Source organism: Mauremys reevesii, linkage group 6, assembly GCF_016161935.1.
Source record: "Mauremys reevesii isolate NIE-2019 linkage group 6, ASM1616193v1, whole genome shotgun sequence".
Lineage (NCBI taxonomy): Eukaryota > Metazoa > Chordata > Testudines > Geoemydidae > Mauremys > Mauremys reevesii.
Window position 1 is genome coordinate 56,288,397 of NC_052628.1, and position 19,153 is coordinate 56,307,549.

Sequence of the window (19,153 nt, forward strand, 5' to 3'; positions counted from 1 at the left end):
GTGCAACACTCTGCTTGGCCAGATAGGGAGCTGTTGAATTGACACACCAGCAGACGGGGAGCTAAGCAGCAATGTGACCATATATTGAGTACCTGCACAATCAACAGTGAGTAGTTCCTCATTTTGGCAACTAATGTAGGCAAAGTTTATTTCATGGGCTGAGCTCAGAAGAGTACCAGCACCTTTCCCCCATTCTGCACTCACTCCCCATTCAGCCTTCCTGCACTTTGCATGCACAAGGAACAATTGCTTGGGCTCTATGCAGGTGAAGTGACTGTATCCCAGTAAGAATATTTCATGAACTTTCATTGCTATTACCACTGTTTTTTCCATTCAGCATTTATTTATTGGCATCCCTTGCTGTATTATGTCTAATTTGGACTGTAGGCTGCTTAGGGCAAGCACCTTACTTTTTGTTTATACGTAATACAACATGAGCACTGTATAAATAATCACAATGCTCTGCCTCTAACTCAAAGCAAGCGAGTTGTATTCAGCACTGGTTAGAAATTTTGCCTAAACTAAAAATATATATGGTCTGGAAAAGAAACCTGAGATGACTGACTGGTAACAGGAAATAATGCCTGGTAACTGACCTAGAGTAGCATTTGGATTTAAAAGCTTACAACCTGTCACTGACATCTCCCACTTGTAGTAGTGGGAGATTGTATCAATATGTTTCTCTGGATCAGTGTAGACTCCTCATCTCTGCACCGGTTTGTTTGCCTTTTTATATTTTAATCTTCTCATTTAACAATGTCTTAAGTATACTGGTCATGGTTTTCAAAACTGACTAGTGATTTTAGGTGCCTCAATTTTTGGGTGCCCAACTACACAGATGTTAAAAGAGTGTGATTTTCAGAATGTGCTGAGCACACACCTTATGAAAATAAGACCCATTAATGTGTTTTAAATTGGATACCAAGCATCTAACTAACTACAAGAATTGCCTTGGTATATTCTGCAGCTGAATATTGTGCACCAGTGTGGTCTCACACCAAACACACTAAACTCCTTGACACTCAACTCAATAATGCTATGTGCATATTGTCAGGGATGCTCAAATCGATTCCAGTTGTCTGGCTCCCTGTCCTATCGCACATCCAGCCTGCACAGATTAGAAGAGCTGCTCCGACATCTCACTTTCTTAACCATGTCAATGCAAACATGAGGATCCCGCTGCACCATGACCTGCGAAACCTGCCAAAGACGAGACTAAAATCCCACAACCTTCTGTGGAACCGCATCAAGACCCTTGCACCCAACTTTGATGCTGAGGCTCAATGGAGAGTCACTTGGAGCATTTTGACCGCTCAAAACAAATAGCTCGTCGTTGACCCCGCCAAGGAACCACCGGATTTTGATTTATGTTGGAAAGACTGGTGCAGATTGAATCGCATCAGGACATCTCATGGGAGATTGGACAAACCCTCTTTAAATGGAAAATGAGGCAAACACCTGTATGCAACTGTGGTCACCAGACACAAATGATAGAGCACATCATATACGAGTGTCCCCTTCGTTCTTTTGCCAGGGGCCTGAAGGACATTCACCAGCTCACTGCAGTGGCAATGTGCTGGTTATCAAATTTAGATATAAATTTGTAGTTGTTGCTACCTACCCAATCCATACGAAAGAAGAAGTTGGACACCCAAAAGTTAACAGCAAAGGAGAAAGGCCTTGTCTACATGAGGAAAATTACTGTAGTAGCTATTCTGGAATAACCTATTTCAGAATAGCTCCATGTGTGAACTCTCTATTCTGGAATAATCACTATGCTAATTTATTCCACAGTAGAGATTTGAGTCAATTTTCCTGTGTAGACAGGGCCTAATATTCATCTTCTAATTTTTCTGAAGAATTAATTTAGCAACAGGTGCTGAAGACTGAAAAGTTACAATGTGGGGTATGCTTTTAAAAAAGATGCCAATGAGATCCCAGAAATTTCACACTAGTGAATCTCACCTAATAACCCAGGAAACTGATTGAAGGTTAAAGGATATATCACAGAAAAACCTATGGAAGGAACATAATTATGTAGGAAATGCTGCAAAAGAATACTTATGAGGCTTGTTTATACTAGAATTTTTATCTTAAGTTAACTGATTGCCAATTAACTTGCAGTAAATAATGTTTGTAAAGGCTAATTTGGACTCTCCCCTAGGCTGAGCTCTAGGGTAAACAAACATTTGTGGAGTTTCCACAACACAGAGATTTGGAGTCATTATCCTAGTGGAGGTAGTTAGAGGGGTTGTCAGATCTATCTTGGAGAGGTAGATGGCATGGTTTTCCTAAACTGAGGAGTTCTGAAATGAGTTGTGAAATTCCTCTCTGGAATATTCTCACAGATCACCTGCCCCTAGCATGACGACTTCTTTAAGACCCTGAGAAATTAACTGCACAGAACTGCATAGAATATTCTGACTGAAGTCTCACCAATGCTGTATAAAAGGGAACCGATATCACCCTCATCTGTAACATGATTGCTCCGAGTATGGAACCTTAAATCACTTTGGCCTCTTTGGGCCACCACACCAAATTACAAGTTCATTTCAAATTCATTGATATCTCTTCTGTAATTACTGCTTTTCAAGTCTCTCCATACCCCATTAACTATATGTGTCCTCTCATCCAATGCTATGACATATTATCTCACTGTTCCCAAGTCTCATTCTGCAATTTTAATTTTAAATTTAAAGTGTATTTATTATTCTTTGTTCTTAGTTCTATATAAGTAAATATGAACGTGAATGAAAATATTAGCAGCAGATATGTTTTAACCAGTTAGTGATACTCTATTCAAAAGTCTGAACAACCTTGCTGGATATACATCTTTGTTTTTCCTGTTTGATGACTTATTAATATGCTAGCCTCTCCAGTGCTGTGCAAGGATATGGCTGGTAGATCTGACTCAGCAAGAGGAGGGCTATGCTCACAAACAATTAGTAGCCACCTCCCCCCGCCCCTGAACCTTGGTGTGCTGGGTAGGTGGACCCAATATTATAAAGCTAACACATGGGATATGATCAAGAGGCAATGATATACTTCTGATAACCTTGAACTTATTTCTCAGTACAGAAGTAAGTAAAAAGTGGTTTTCTAAGCAGAAGAGAGTTGAATTCTTTTTTTTCCCTGCAAAGGATTTTTTTAAAAAAAATCTTCTTATTGTTCTAATGATTGAAACACTGTTCTTTTTAAATATCAAGAACAATGCTGCCAATAGGTCAGTGTGGATTGCTTCAGTACTGCAGTTCTCAGAAAGGAAGGATTGAAATCAAATCTATCACACTGGCTCCTAATGCTGTAATATCTAGTAACACTTCACATATACATTATGGATAGTTTTAATGCAGATTTATATGTTAATGAGGATATATAATTAAGCTGTAGTGATTATTCACTGTTTGTCTTTCAGCAAATATCTTACAGTTGTCTACTTACAATAAAATATAGACGAAATATAGTGAACATGAACAAAAACACGTTAGGAAACTAGAAGTCAATGACTGTTATATAATGTTGTACCTATTTAAAGCTCTGAGTATATACTAGAGAATCATCAAATTGGTATGACATAATTTACGGTTAAATCATTGTAGTCAAAATCTATTTGCAAAATATGTTATAATGTTTTCTAAAACATCAAAGTGTTGTACATAATTTAAACTTATGACATTAAATACAAAAACCTACATATAATTATTGGGTGAAATCCTGGCTCCTTTGAGGTCAATGGCAAAATTCCCATTTATTTAAATGGGGCCAGGAGTTCACCAGTTGTAACATTAAAACTATGCCCAATATGACTCATTTTCTTTGGAAATGTAAAGCTCAGACTGAAGCTAGTTCTTAACACACATCATCATTAAAAAGTAAAATATATATAAATAAAGTGTGTCTTTATTTTGAATATCTTGATTCTAGCTTGGTTATATTATAACCTTTATGTTATTGAAATATAATATTATAGAAACAGAACAAAAGCTGAATTGGAGCCTTCTTGGTATTTTGGGTATATGCCGGTTGTTATTCAAAACACCTGTTATTTACCAGCCAGACTGGAATGGCTCTTCTGAAATGAACCCATTATAGATCCTCCTCCCCCTCCAGTAATATGTACTATTACACAACAGTGGCACATATAGGGAAATTAAAGTTAAAACTAAAAGTTATCTAGAATTGCTAATTCTGTGCAGTATTAAATTTTCAAAAGTCAGTAACAACTTTTTAAAAATAATGAAAAGTTTGGTCTATGAATTCTGTTCAGAACTGAAGCTATATTTTAGTTTTCCAACCACAACAGCACCAATAATAGAAACATTTCTATTTCACTGGGTTTGTACAGAACTGACACTTAGCACTTCTGGGCTTCAATCTTGCAGCTGGATCTACTAATATGGATCCATGTTCCAGTGCAGATCTGACTGCAGGATTGGGGCTTTAAATGAGCTCTAAAATAAAATACAACTAACTTTATATAGGCCTTTAAAAAAATCCTGAACTTCATTTGCAAGAATAGGACTTTAGACGACTTCAACTAAATAGTCATATATTAACCTGTAATTTGTAAAATGAACAACTGTGCTTCATGTGCAGCAGGGTCTTATAAAAATTAACTTTCCATTCTTAATATGAAAATGAATATAATGATGGATAGTATGTTGCCTCTATCTTGTGCAGTATAAATTGTTTTACTATTCTACAGAAATCCTATAACTGTGCTTTTGGCAAATTAAAGTTCAGTAGTAGCTTCTTGTATTCCAAATGACTATTTCTATACTAGAGCTCTTGCAGTTATATTTACAAATTATGTTTCATTAATATCTTCCTGAAATTATTACATAACTTTATAACACATTAACAAATGATTTATTACATTAATAGCTTTCATTGAATAAAACACCTATGATTTATGCTTCCATTAATGAAAGACATTACTATTTCAAGAACATCACCAACACAGTAGAAAACCAGTTCCAGTATTCTGGTGGACTATAATTTTGGTTTACATTTTTGTAATTTGTACTGTTTGTACAGAACAGATTCATATTAACCGGAGATTCAGGGTCACTTTTTCATTACCTTGTTCTTTTTTGTATTGTCTTAATATCATGCTGGATGTTTACTGGGGAATTTAGCCTAAAATTCAGAGCTTTCACAATCTCCATCACTACTTTTCTTAAGTTCCAATAACTCAAAAATTAATCAGACACACAAAGAAAAAGAGGGCTACAAAAGTATACATACCTGCAGAAACACGTGGGCAGTCTGGCAACATGGATTCTACTGATGTATCTAGTGGTTCTGAACTAGACACCCAGTTACAACAGTTCTGTAATGTAAGAGACAATTTTATGGTGAAGCAATAATCTAAATCATTAGACTTTATAGACATAGGCCACAATTCAGCAAGTTAGTTAAATATGTGACTAACTTTAAGCAGCAGTCACAATGGGGACTGAAAGGTAAACCCAGTGGTACTGCAGACATGCTTAAAGTTAAGCATATGCCTAAGTACATTGTTGAATCTGGGCCTTAGTTTCATATGTGGCCAAATATTATAAGTAAAACAGCAAGGCCCTGATTCAGCAAAAATACTTAAGCAGGTGTTTAATTTTAAGTATATCCTGAAGTGCTGCTTTGAATGGGGATGTATTTAAGTGCTTTGATGAACTGGCGTCTACATGAGTAGACCCAATGCCTTATTACGGATGGATTTATCGGTTTAAAATTAAGCATATGCTTAAATGCTTGGCTGAATTGGGGCCTACATTATCCAACATGTAATTCAAACCATTTTCCTTTGTAATTGGTTAGTAATTATTGATGACAAATATAAATAATCTCCCATCTTGCTTGCTTGTATTAATAGGTCATAATCTTTAGGGTGTGATGATGCAAACTACTGTTGAGACAGAGCCATGGCCATAAAATTGTAAAGCAATGGATTATGACTGGAAGAATATAGTTTTGCAGATTATTGAAATAAATGCCAATTTAGGTAAAATGAACTAGTACAGACACTTTAAAATGTAAATATCATCCTTTGTGGATGTATATTTAATGAACACTCAAGTTTATATTTCAGTCCTAAATTTTTGACTAAAAAGAACTTACTTTTAAATACATTTTAAATATTTTTCTTCACTGGAATTTGTTCAGAGAAGATTGTGTATCAAAATATCAAATAAAATACTTCAAAATTTGTTATTAGGATACGTTTGATACATTAGATATTAGGATTTGTCTGAGTACACAAAAATTGTTATATTTAAGATTACCTTATAAAGCAATGTGGCTATTTAGAGGCCTCTCAGTTAAAATACAAAATCTTCATGGCTTCAGATATTACAAAACTATTTTGGAGTTTTGCCTTTGTTAAACTGATTAACTTCATTTAAAAAAAAACTTTCTTGGAAAGAGCCAATGAATTTCCAGACAGATTTCTAAAAAATCATCCCATCAATCATGATTGCAAAAATGGTTGATTGCTATTCCGGTAAACAAGCATGTATTGTGTATTTTTAGATGCTTGCTGCCCTAGTTGTGCACCATGGAATCAGACCTCACTGTGGAAAGATCCTTGACTGGTAGATCAAGTGTCTTATTGTATTTCCTTAATTCATTCTGTCTGGAAGAAGATGTCAGCTGTGTTGCAGTGAGGAGAGAATTTCAAAGGCTCCAGTCCCCACCAATAAAGGCCGAGGAATGGCTTTTGAATAGATTTGTCAAGGCAACCCTACTGTTCTGGGACCAGGGAGAGCAGGAACAACATAAAGGAAGGGTTGCTGTATGAGATTAGAAAGTGAAGTTCACAAAGCATGGCAGATTTTTGTAAGAAACAGTAGATCAATGAAACTATTGAACTGTGTGGAAAAAAACCCCCATGAAAACAAACAGTATCCAGTAATGTTATCTTTTTAGTAAAATGGTTAAAATGTTAGTATTTTCATGTTTCACACGGGCTTTAAGGTTTAAAATAGAGATTTTTTTTTAATTTGCATGCCTAATTTTAATTAACAGCTGAATGTAAAAATGCAAATGTAAGAAATTATAAAAGAACTAGGATTTTTATTAGGTATTACATTCATTTGAAATAAATAAAATTAATATTAACTACTGCTAGAACACTACATCATAGAGTTTGAGATAATACAGAAGATTAGCACACAATTAACCAGCTTTTATGTGCAATGTGACACTTGCCTGTAAGAAATAAGTATTCTCGAAAGCAGTGTCAAGATATGTAAATGGATGATTTGTTTTATCATTCATCACTGCTCCTAATAAATTCAAAAATCATGACTTCTACAGGTACTAAAAATAGGCCACCAATGATACAGGAGAGATAGCTTCAATGAAGAATGACTTTTTAAACAATTCATTCTTTCAATGACAGCAATTAGCACTACAGACAGGCAGTGATTAGGTGTACATTTTAATTATTATTATTCATTCTACCAGTAGCCCTAAACCTGATTAAGTAAGAGATAGCTAGGTGATATGTTAGTCTTAATACCACTCACCTACACTTCACATATGTAAAAATACTTCTTATAGGAGATTTCCAATGCTAATGTAAAGTTATGACACTCCATCCATGTTTCAGGCCATTAATCATGTTACTTATTCTTTAACATTTACTTTCTGTAAATGAAATTAAAGGTAATGTACTTTGTCTCATTCAGACTAAATGTTCAGAGAAAAATGAGTTGTCAGATTCAAATTATAGGACTTAACATTTTCAGTTTTACCATGTAACATATATTTTAAGGGTTTGATTTCCCATAAAAAATGGGGATTTTTCTGACAGAGCCTAGAGGGATTAGTATTCTTTATATTTTTAACATTTAAGTCAGAGCTGTCAGACTGAATCCCAGGTGATTCTCTATTCCCATCAGTCATGGCCTATAAAACTATAAGGTTAAGTTAGGAATAGGCAGTCTATAAACAATGTTTCACTAAATCCACAGGAAAACTCACTCCTATTAAAAAGTACAGGATACATTAGTTTATATTAGCACTATATATTGCTTGTTTTAAATTTTCAAAATAAGAATAGATAAATACAGAAAAGATTCCCAATCACAACACTATGACCTTTATTTGATCAGGAACACAGATTCACAAACAAGAGTTTAGTCGATCTCACATTACAAATTATTTCTCTCTTTTTAAATTGCAGCTAGCCCATACTTAAGTCTTAAAATGCATAATAAATGTATTCTGTTATATTCCACCCACAGAAAAGAAGTTGTGCTTGCTGGCCATAAACCAATATCAGGTTAACCTCAGATCAACTAGCAGTTCCCATAGTACAGAAGTAATAAGAATGCTTTGCCCTTTCACTAAAGGATCTCTAAAGTACTTTATAAACAATTAAATCTCATAACACTTGTGTGAGGTGGATAAATTTACAGGAGTTCTACAGATCATAAACTGAGGCACAAAAAGGTTAAAGGACTTGCTCCACAAAGCAAGCAGATTCAGAATCCAGGAGTCCTAAGTGCCTCCTAGTACCCTACTCTGTTACCAGATCATGTGCCTTATATATTTGTGCATACTTTGCTGTATAGTAGAAAAGAAAGCTACAGTCAGTTTTGATTGGTTTTCACTGGTTACTGAGTTCCCAAAATGTTTTTAATTGAAATTATTTCAGGGACAGATGTAGGCATGCTGTTTACACAGTTCTTTAACAATGCTTTCTTGTGTATCTTAAAGAAATGGAAGAGGTCAGTATTTAAATACGTTTGTAGAATCATATAAAGCACTATCTGCCCCAACTCGTTTAAAAACCATTCTCACCTCTCGCATCCATTCTCGAATAGTTTTGCCAGCTTCTTGATGCCACACATTGTGAACAGAGTCTGTCAACGCCACAGCAGTTACCTTATTCTTTACATCTGCCTCTCGTTGAATCATCTGTTAAAAAATATGGGCTTTAAGTTCTTTTTTCACTTGAATGGTGTCTGCTTAGTGACAGATAATGATTTTAAATTAAAAAAAGCAAGACTAATACAAGTTGACTTCACTGGTTTTAAAGTTTATACAAATCCTAACAGTTCCAGACATACAGAAAGACCTAATATTTTTGATAAAAGAAATAATACTAACTTTTAACTCACTGACCTATTCAGTCCTATTATTTTCCATGTGGCTTGACAATTCTAGGATGAAAGGTATCATAGTGAAAAAATGGAAGATTCCCTGAGGACACCTTTTACAAGTTTTTTCAAGTTCCTATTTCTGTGCTTCAGGGAAGCTGGAACCTGTGGTTCACTGTAAGCTACTCATGACTATCATCTACTAATTTTCAGTACAATCTTACTTTGACTTGTAGGGTTTTTTTTCTTTTTCTATCCAATTTAGCTGCCCTGCACTCCTACTATGGTCCCAGAATTCTTTGTGGTCTTTCGCATGCACACTATCATCAGAGCCTATCAATATTATTTTGTTTTCTAATATACTAGCCTCCATTAAAATTTGACACAATGACATATCTAAATGATGTGATTACTAAAAACAATAAAATGATTGCTGCAAATAACACACATGAATTGACAAAGATGCTCTAGAACTCAACACTGGTCGACAAGATAAAGGGACTGCAAAGGAAAAGGGATATCAAAAACAGACAAAAGTTTTTAATCTCTTGACCCTAATTGGTAAAAACAGATCAAAGAAAGTGTAATGAATTATAGTTATAGAAACTGCATTTCACAACTAGTATTTTCACCATTGTATATGTTGTACTAAATGTCATTCTTTTTCCAACTTCCTCTCATGTAATGGCTACATGGATAATTTCTCTGTATAAAGCCAGCCCTTCTTTGTTAGTAGAATCAACTATTTTTCAACATAATAGACTACTTTGAAATGATGAGAGACCATTGTTGTGAATTACTTTTCATATCATAAACAGACATGAACATTGAAATCCATACTTTTGATACAGAAGCAATGTTTGCCAACATCCTATATAAACTGTCTTGCTCTTTCTATTTCCTCTAAAGAGTACACATGCACATTCTTTTCACTGAGCACTACTAATATTACCACCAAATCACTGCTGCATTTCCACATCTTAAATAGTCATTTTTTGTTTTCCACTTATGCATATTTTAAAATGAATGTAATGAAAATAATACTCTGGCTGGCTGGAAAATATTCACCACCACTGCAAAGTGAACCTAGAAATTCCCATACCAGGTCAGACCAGTAGTCCTTTACCTATCCCTGATAGTGGCCAGTACTAGATGGTTCAGAGGAAAGTCCAATATACCTTGGAGAATTTTGTAAAAATATTCAGCTTGTTTTGATGAAAGATATGAATGGTACGAGTGTTATAGATAAAATTATTAGATTTTCTATCATTGCAGAAGGCCCCAAATAGGCTCAAATTCTATAAAACACATGAAGATGTTGATTCTTCATACACTATAGAAATCACCTGTTCCAAAATCACCTTGCTCTTCTTACACACCCTGTCAAGAGTCAGGTCAAAAGACCCACATGAGCAGAGTCACTGTAGTATACCAAGTCCTGGGTCATACAGTTCTATTTGAAGATTAAGCAGGTGATCTAGGGTGATCCATCAGTTCCAGGAACCAAAACCTTCTGGGACAGCCAAAGGCTAACAACAGTGATGTGCTGGAGGGAGCTCCCAGGTGTCGCTTGTGAAAGTTCTGCTACTAAACTGAAGGGAAGCAAGGCCGGTGCAACCCATAAGGCGACCGGGCACTAACATTTGGGGGGTGATGACTGCAGCGGCCAGACCCTCCACCGCCTCTGTTGGGGGCGGCATTTCGGGGGCGGGACCTTCCGTTGCCTAGGGCAGCAAAAAAGATGGCGGCATTCCTGAAGGGAAGGCTACAGAAATTTCACTACTCTTATGGAGCTTGCCTCCTCTCTGAATACTATTAAATAACCCTTGCCAGAGATGATTTACCTCTACAGTTCATAAATATACTTTTGGGCATTATTTCCCCCCTCCCTTTGTTGTGGTGGAAATGCTGATTGCACCAACTGACTTATCCTTTAAAAACAATTCCAAGGGAAGGATACCTACACACTGCCCCTACAAGATCGTCATGCCCAGCTTCTCTAAATTATACAGCTTGAACAATATACTGTACTATCAATATACTCTGTTTAGCTTTCAGAAACACAGAGCACACTTTTTCAGCAACTGAAAATGAGTTCTTATGTGGGTAGGTAGATCTAACCTAGCTAGATCATAATATGTTCTTAGACAATTAGAGACCCATTCTGATAATCTTGCTGAGGAAACTGACCCTTTCATTTTCACAATGGCTACGAACAGTCTAGGTGTGTTCCTGAATGGTTTTGTCCTGATAAGGTAATATGACAGTGCCCTTACTAAATCAAGTGTATGAAGTCTAGCTACCCCCAAGCTGGAATGAGGTTTGGGTAAGAAAACTGGAAGATGAATAAATTGGTTCACATGGAATTCTGAAACAACTTTGAGAAGGAATTTGGGATGAGGCCTGAGAATAATCCTGTCCTTATGAATCATTGTATAAGGGGGACCCACACCCTGAGGGTCTGAATCAACCCTACCTGTCAAGAGGATATAATGGCTACTAAAAAAAAATGGTCTTCACTGTTAGGTGGTACATGGAACAAAGAGAGAGTCTGTCAACCATCTTAATACTATATTGAGGTTCCCAAGAGGGGGATGACTCCAAAATTGGAGGGAAAACATGAATAAGGCCCTTAAGGAATCTAGCCACTATAGGGTAAGAAAATACAGTGTGGCCCTTAATATGAAAGAGGGTGATGTGCAAATATTCCTAAGGAACAATCACAAAGTCCAGATTGTTTCAGAGCTAGTAAATAGTCCAATATCACTGAAATAAGTGTTGTCAAGGGAGACAGCTAGTGTTGAGATGACCAAATATAAAATCTCTTCTGCTAAGCTTTATAAATCAGTCTGGCTGAGGCTTTCCTGCTTTGGAGCAGGAAGTTCTGAACTTCAGCTGAACAGCTTCTTTTGGTGAACGTCAGCCAGCTGGTATAGCATCTGACTGCTGTGCTGCGAAACTGTTGGGCAGAACAGGCAAAATAATCAGCAGCTACCACTGAGAAGCTTACCAGATCTGAATTCCCCAGAATTTCCTGGCCTGTGCTGGGACTATCATGGGCCTCAATCCAGTATCTTGCCTAAATCCTCAGGATCATCAATATCACAGAGATCGGGGTTGCAGGGGGACAGGGACGCATACATTAGTCCCAGTGTCCAGGGGTTCAAAAAGGTATCTTACAGGGAGTCTAGATGGGAGCCCCTCTGGAGCAGAACAGTTGGCATTTCTCAGTCTGTGTCACATAAGTCTATTGTGCTGACATTAAACATCACAGCTATGCATTAATTATGTCAACATCCATCAATAGACTTATGTCTATTGTCACTTGCTGGGGTGATCTTCCAAAGATCAACTCATCCGTGAGATATATGTACATTTGGATCCTTTGTCTCATTAAGTGAGCTACTACGGCTGACAAGTACATCCTCAGCATTGTGGGAAGACCAAAGGGCAGGATACTGTTCTGGTAATGAGATGTTCCTGCTAGGAATCTGACATATTTCCTGTAAGGCAGTGTAGTGAGGCGGCCTGGCTCCCGACCGCCCCAGAGAGAGAGGAACCAGAACAGCCACCTCTCAGTGGCGGCGCCCTCCAGTGGCGGAGCCAGCCACCGCGTTCCCGCCCCCCCCCGAGGGAGGGAGGGGGGGAGTATACAGGAAAACCCCTCAGTAGAGCCCAGCGGCCCAGCAGCCGGGGAGCTCGGCGGACAGGCTCCTGACCGCCCGCGCCCCTGCCAGCCCCCCAGAGCCAGGCGGACCAAGCCTCCCCTCCTCGAGCCGAGCGACCAAGCGGACCGGGACGGACCTCCTCGGAAGCAAGGTCAAGCCGGACGGACCACCAAGCCTCGAGCCAGAGACAGCCGAGAGGCCGAGAGGCCCTGGCCGAGCCCGAGCCGAGCCTGGGACCCCGAGCCCTCCGAGCCGTCCGTCCAGAGCAGTCCAGAGGAGCAGCCCGACAGCTCACGAGGAACCGCTCATATGACCCCCATGAGCCGGGACCCGCGAGCCGACGAGAGAGTGAGGAGGGGGCAGGAGGGGAGAGAGAAGGTAGCGAACTGAGGGCTGTGGGCTGTCGGCACTGGCCGTGCTGCTGACTGCAGCGGTGTGCAGGATCCTGACTGACCCACGAGGGACGGGCTGTTAGGGGGGGTGGGAGTGGGGTGGCTGGGCCCCTGCTGCCCCCCCCTCCCCCCCCCCCCTCCCTCCCCACCAGCCCCTCCTCTTCAGAGAGACTCAGGCAGAGCCTGCTGCACCTGTGCTGCTTGCTGTTGCTGCAGTGGCTCAGTTCCTGCCCCTGCCTGCCTTGAGCTGTTGTTTGCTGCTGGGCCTCTGCCTGGGCCTCCTGAGCCTGCTGCTGCTGGCTGCTGGGCCTGTTGCTCAGCCTGAGTTGCCCTGCTGCCTTTGTTGCCCTGCCTGACTGAGGGCCTGGGCCTCTGAGACTGGCTGCCCTGCTCTGCTCCTTGCTACTGGACCTGAGCCTTGGACTGTTGCTGACCTGGCCTAGGCCTGCTTGACTCTTGTGACCTCTCAGCTGGCTGACCTGACCTGACTGAGACCTGAGCCCTGGACTTGATTGCCCCTGACCCACATGACCATTGTGATTACTCAGCTACTTTACTATTGTACCTACTCAGCTCTGAGACTGGACCCCTCTGAGCTGGATTGGTTGTTGCTGAGCCTGGCTGCCTGGAGCTGAGCCTAGACTGCTTGCTGGCTGAGGGCTGAGACCTGAGGCTTGACCTGCTTGACCTGTAGTGACTTTGTGTGCTCTGCCCCTGCCTGTGTTGCCTGCTGTGTTGCCCTGGCTTGGGGCCGAGCTAGGGGGCTGCTGCCTGGCTGCTTGGGGGGCCTGTGGGCTGCCCTGTAGTGGTGCCTCTGCTCTGCTGCAGGGCTCTGGGCTGCTGCCTGCTGTAAGGCTTTGGGGCTGCTGATGCCTGGCTTGGGGCTTGCTGATGCTGTGGATGCCTGCTGAGACCTGGTGTCTGCTGTCCGCCTGACTGCTGGCTGAGCCCTGGCAGGAGGGGTGTGCCCCAGGTCCCTTCCCAACCCGGAGGGCCCAACCCCTGAAGGCGGGCAGAACCCGGCCGCCCCTGCTCCCGGCGGCTCCTGAGCCGGCTCGCTCCTGGGCTCCGGCGGCCCTCCTACCTCCTTTACTGGCCCGGCCTTCCTTCTCTGAGGACCTGCCCGGCAGAATGAGGGAGAATCCTGAGAGAAGAGGGAAAGGGGGGGAGAGAGAAGATCTCCCGCCAAACCAGACGGAGGAGAGCCGCCTGACCCTCAGAGCAGGCAGCGAGCGAGGAGCATCACCAGCAGCAGGCGCGACTAGGCAGCAGGCAGGCCCAGAGCAGCAGCCAACAGCAGCAGCAGCCAACACCACAGCAGGAGCAGAACAGCACCTGCCTATGGGGGTCCAAAACAGCCAGGACTTCCAGCAGACACAGCATGCGCAGCTTGCAGCGGCTCTAGCCCGGCCGGGGGCAGCCGCAGCGGCCCGGGCCGACATGGGAACCCCTACCCGGGACTGCAGGAAGTTCCTTCTTTCTCCTGGCTTTGACCGGGGTGGAGGAGGGATCGGCTGGAACCAGCTGGCTGGGGAACATTGGCCACTGGCACCAGGCTGGGCTGGTCTGCCGATACCCACCAGGCGAGGACGTGGGCCTGGGCCTGGGCCCCGACGCAGGTGGGAGCTCCCAGAACGGTGGACTGTCAGACGTAGGCCCCGACCTACCGGACAACACGGACCTGCTCAGACGCCTGAGCCCCCAGGCGGGGCCCGGCCGAGCAGACGCGGATGGTGCAAAAAAAACTGGCGGAGTGGCTGGAAAACATAGGCTGGACCGAACTTGGGGACAAGAGCCCCCTGATGGAGCAAATTGATTGAAAGTCTGGGCCCGGTTGGAACGCCGCGCGTCAGGGGAGATTTCCGCCGGCTGGGATGTCAAGAGCCGTTGCCAGCGCCGAGGGCCCCCGCGGCGGGGGAGAGGCGGCGGCCGGCGGGCGCGGGCGGCCCCCTAAGCCCCGGGCTGCCTCCCGCGGAGCGCGCTCGGATGCCCCGCCGGACGAGGCCAGGCCCGAAGAGCCCGGCGCCCCGCCGGGCCGCGCGCCCTCCCCCGACCCCCCAGACCCCCCGCCCACCCCCCCCCAGCCTCCCCCCCGGGGCCGCCCAGTCGAGCCCGAGCCGTCCGGGGCCCCAGACCAGCCCCCCTGAGCGAGCCCAGTGGCTGAGTCTCGCACGCAGGCCCGTGCAGCCCGCTTGCCGGGCCCGCGCGACGCAGCTGGCGTGCCCGGGCTCGACGTGCGTGGCCGGCTCCCGGCCGCGCTGCCAAGGACGCGGCCCGCCAAGGCCAGGGTGGCCCAGGCGGTGGCCCTCCCGGACCGCAGCCCCGGTGCGCGGGCCGGGCGCCACCCGGGCCCCGCCAGACGATCCCGGGCCCGACGCTGGACGGGCTGGCCCACGGTGCCAGTGGACCCTACCCACCCTTGACCCCAACTGACCCCCTGGGCACACACCAGATGATGGGGGACGGGGGCACCCCCCGGGGGCCTACCCGGTGATCGGGCAGGGGATTGGCCAGATTTCCCCACCGGCCCGCCGCACCCCCGTCCTCGCCGAGGCCCACCGGGAGGAGGCACCCTCTGGCACCACGCGCAGAGGGAGGACCCCAGAGCTAGCACCCCCGAGGAAGACCGGGAGGCACCCACCCCCAAGAGGACTCAGAGAGAGAAGCCCCTAGCCGACCCAGCCACGACCCCACGGGCTGCGCCCGAGACCTGGCGAGAGACGGCAGCTCCCACCCCACTGGCCCTCCTGGATGGCGTGACGCTCGCCTGCAGCCACAGCGCTCGCGGCGCTGGGGCCGTGGCGCTGCCTGCGCGAGACCGCACGGCGCAAAGTGGGGGAGACAGCCGGGCTGCGCAAGGCATGTGCCGCCGGCCGCCGTCTGCTGAGCGGAACGCGGCGCCGCGCAGCCCCCACGCCGGCCGCCCCTCGGGCCAACTCCACCACGGCGGCTTCTTCTGGCGCGCGGCCCGGCGAGGGAAGGCGCACGGGGGCCGACTGCCAGGGTGCCAGTCAGCCACCCCTGCGCCGCGCCTGGCACCGTATGCACCCCGATGCCGAGATTGGAACTGGTGGCGCCCCTTTGCACCTGCCGGGGGGTCCCAGGGTGGCTCCCCAGCAGCTATACGTTCCAATATTGAGCCATTGATGGTGGACTATGCCACCAGTTCCAAGCCACCCAGCCCGGACTATCTCAGCTCACCTGGGGACCCACCGACCCCTCTGGCCCCGGCGCCTCGCCCGGTCCACGTCGACCTCCTCACGTCAAGAGACCGGGCGCCGCGGCTCAAGCAATGCTCTGCTCGCCGGCAGAAGAGGAAATTCCGGGGCCCATCCCTTCTCATCCCCCTCATCCCCAGACAGGACCGATGGACCCAGGCGCCAGCTAGCTGGAAGCCCCTCTTCCCCGGTTTCCCAAGTCAGGTCCTTCCAGCTCAAGGAGGCCAGCTCTCCTCCCCAGCTCCTCCCGCGGCCCCCTTCAACTTTGTATGGTTGGGACCGCCGAGCCAGATCTATCCGAGAGAGAAACCTGGGCCTCCCCCTCCCACCCAGCAGGCTCTCAACCTCAGCCTCTTACAGGAGAGCGCCTAAAGCGGCAGGGAAGGGGCGCCTGAAAACTTGAGGGCAGCCGCCTCAACCCAAGGCCAGGAGCCCCCGTACCCAGAGACCCAGAACCGGAAACCCGAAAGGTGGACTACCACACTTAGAAAGGGGTCCCGTATTACTCCTCCCTCAGGGGGCCCGGGAGCAAATCCTGGAGGTGGTCAGGGCCCTCAGGAAGATCAGAAAAATCCTGCCCGGAGCAAGGGCCCTAGAAGATCAACCGCAACCAACCAGATTGATCAATGAAATCAATCAACCTCCCGATGAAGAATGAACAACTACACCCCACCGACCACCCTACCCCCCACCCAGAACCCCAGACAGAGACCCCGAACCCCTCCAGGGAGACCAGCTGGGGGAAGCGCCCCAGAGCAGCCCCCTGGACCAGGAGCTCCAGGACCTGCGGACCCTGGATTTGGGTGACCCCAAGGTACCACGAGTATGTAGCCTCCTCACGCACCCAGACGGACCAACGTGCGAGGGCCGACCAGGACGCCCGGAGCATTAGACGCGACGGGTGGTGATCCAATGGGAAGCACGTCCCCTGCCCGGATGGTTCGCCGCAGGTCGTCGGCGGTGGTACGAGCAATGTTGGAGTGAGGGGCTGAGTCCCCAGAATTGTAGTCAGCCCGCCGGCCCGCCCCGCCCCTTTCTGAGACTCGACAGTCTGCCACCCGCTCTTCACCTCCCACTCTCTAACGCCATCTCCAAATTCGGCTAGCCCCCATGCCCGGATAGATGAGCTGTTGGCCACCTGGCCTCCCTACACTTCTCCCACACCTCTCCTCCACCTTCTCTCTGGCGCCCATCCCCCAGGAGGCCCTTCGCCCAAATGCGCTGCCACCCAGCCCTCCGGCCACTATGCAGCCGCTCCTGCCATCCCTCCCCCTGGCCTGCCCCAGGCAGGAGTCCACAGAGCGCCAGCCCCAGTCACAGTGGGAGCATTGTCTGGCGGAGTGACCCACAGCTAAAGGTCCCTAAAGGTATGGGCTGGGGAAGGCAGACTGAGGGCAAAAAAGTCGGCAGGCCCGGGCATAACCCCCAAAAACCGGGCTACCGGCAAAGGCGCCACGCGGCCTGATCCAGGTACGGCAGGCCATGTGCACTGCCCCCATCTAGGGTTATTATTGATCGGCAAGGTACAGGCCCCCGCCCCCCCGGTATTGCGGCCACCACAGTTACAAGTACGCGCAGGTTCTTGCAGGTTAGACTCGGAGGCGGGCAGCACCCTTTAGACGATTTACTACACTGCACAGCCCACGGCCTCTGGAAGGACCTTCCGACGCATTGAAGCCGGACTCCCGAGCCCTCTCTGCTCCCAGCCGCCGGTCTTGTACACCGAGCAGGACCGCCCGGCAGCGGCGCTGTCTCTTCGACGAGTGCTGAAGGCTTCGGTGAAAAACTTGTCCCAAGTGGCATCCCCCGAGACTGTGAAGTGGCACATGGCCCTCGCTGTTTCGCCCGGCCCTTGAAAAACTGGCGCGTGGGTCCTTGGTCAAGCCTGGGCTGAAGTGAAGTGGGAGGCCCCTGTGGCAGGAGCTGGGGGAGTCGGTCCACCATGCCCGGGTGGGGTCGCACCACGCCCCCCACCGGCCCCTCGCCTTCCAGACACAGATCCTGCGGGCGCTGGTACCTGGCCCTGAGCCCTTCGGCACCCGCGGAGGTCCACCATAGCTGGGGGCGGGCCGGACAGAGGCGGCGCTGGAGAGGCTGGGGGCTGGAGCCGGGCTGGCCGCTGCTCGGGGGCCGCCTGCAGGGGCCCCAGTGACGGAGGCGGCCTGACTCGAGCCAGCCAGGCGGGCCAGAACAGCCACACGTCTCCCGGGAGCGGGCCGGACCAGCCGGAGGGAGGACGGCCCCGGCCCGCCCGGACCGCCTCTGCGGCCGGAGAGGTGAAGCGCCTCCCCTGCAGCTCTCCTGCGGCGGCCGCCTCGGACGGAGCCGCCCCCCCCGGCCCGGTACCCGCCCTGACCGGACCAGGCCTCCGTACCCGGCCCAGACGGACCAGCCCGGACCAAGCCTCGGCCCCCGACCCGTACCCCGGGAGCCTCCTCGAGCGCCCCAGCCGAGCTCGATGAAACGCCCGAGCCCGAGCCGAGCCCTGCCAGCTGAGCGCCCCGAGCGGTGACTGGCCCAGACCCCGCGAGCATGCCGCGGGACCGCGACCAGCTCACCGAGAGACATGAGACGGGCCGCCGACCCCTAGCCGGAACCGCAGATGTAAGAGAGGCTGATGGGGTGTGTCACTGCCACCATCCCCAACTGTGTGGCTGGAGGTGGGATCCACGTCAGCAGCCGTGGGGGCTGGAGGTGGTGGGCGCTGAGGGCACCCACCCTGCCATGTCCGCTGTTTGCCCACTGCCCCCCCCCGGCTGGGCAGCAGCTCC

At 47.3% G+C, this 19,153-nt stretch overlaps 1 protein-coding gene across 8 annotated transcripts in view; it reads right to left on the reverse strand.

Moving 5' to 3' along the window:
* Positions 1-19,153, reverse strand: part of FAM172A (family with sequence similarity 172 member A) — a 357,166-nt gene that overhangs the window by 81,627 nt on the left and 256,386 nt on the right. For 7 of the 8 annotated variants that reach the window (XM_039545378.1, XM_039545371.1, XM_039545372.1 and 4 more), the window contains 2 exons: positions 8,806-8,922; positions 5,248-5,332 (listed from right to left, as the gene is read on the reverse strand). In XM_039545378.1, the coding sequence (XP_039401312.1) occupies positions 5,248-5,332; positions 8,806-8,922 (202 nt within the window). The remainder of the gene's footprint in view (positions 1-5,247; positions 5,333-8,805; positions 8,923-19,153) is intronic. The other variant, XM_039545375.1, reaches the window with a different exon arrangement.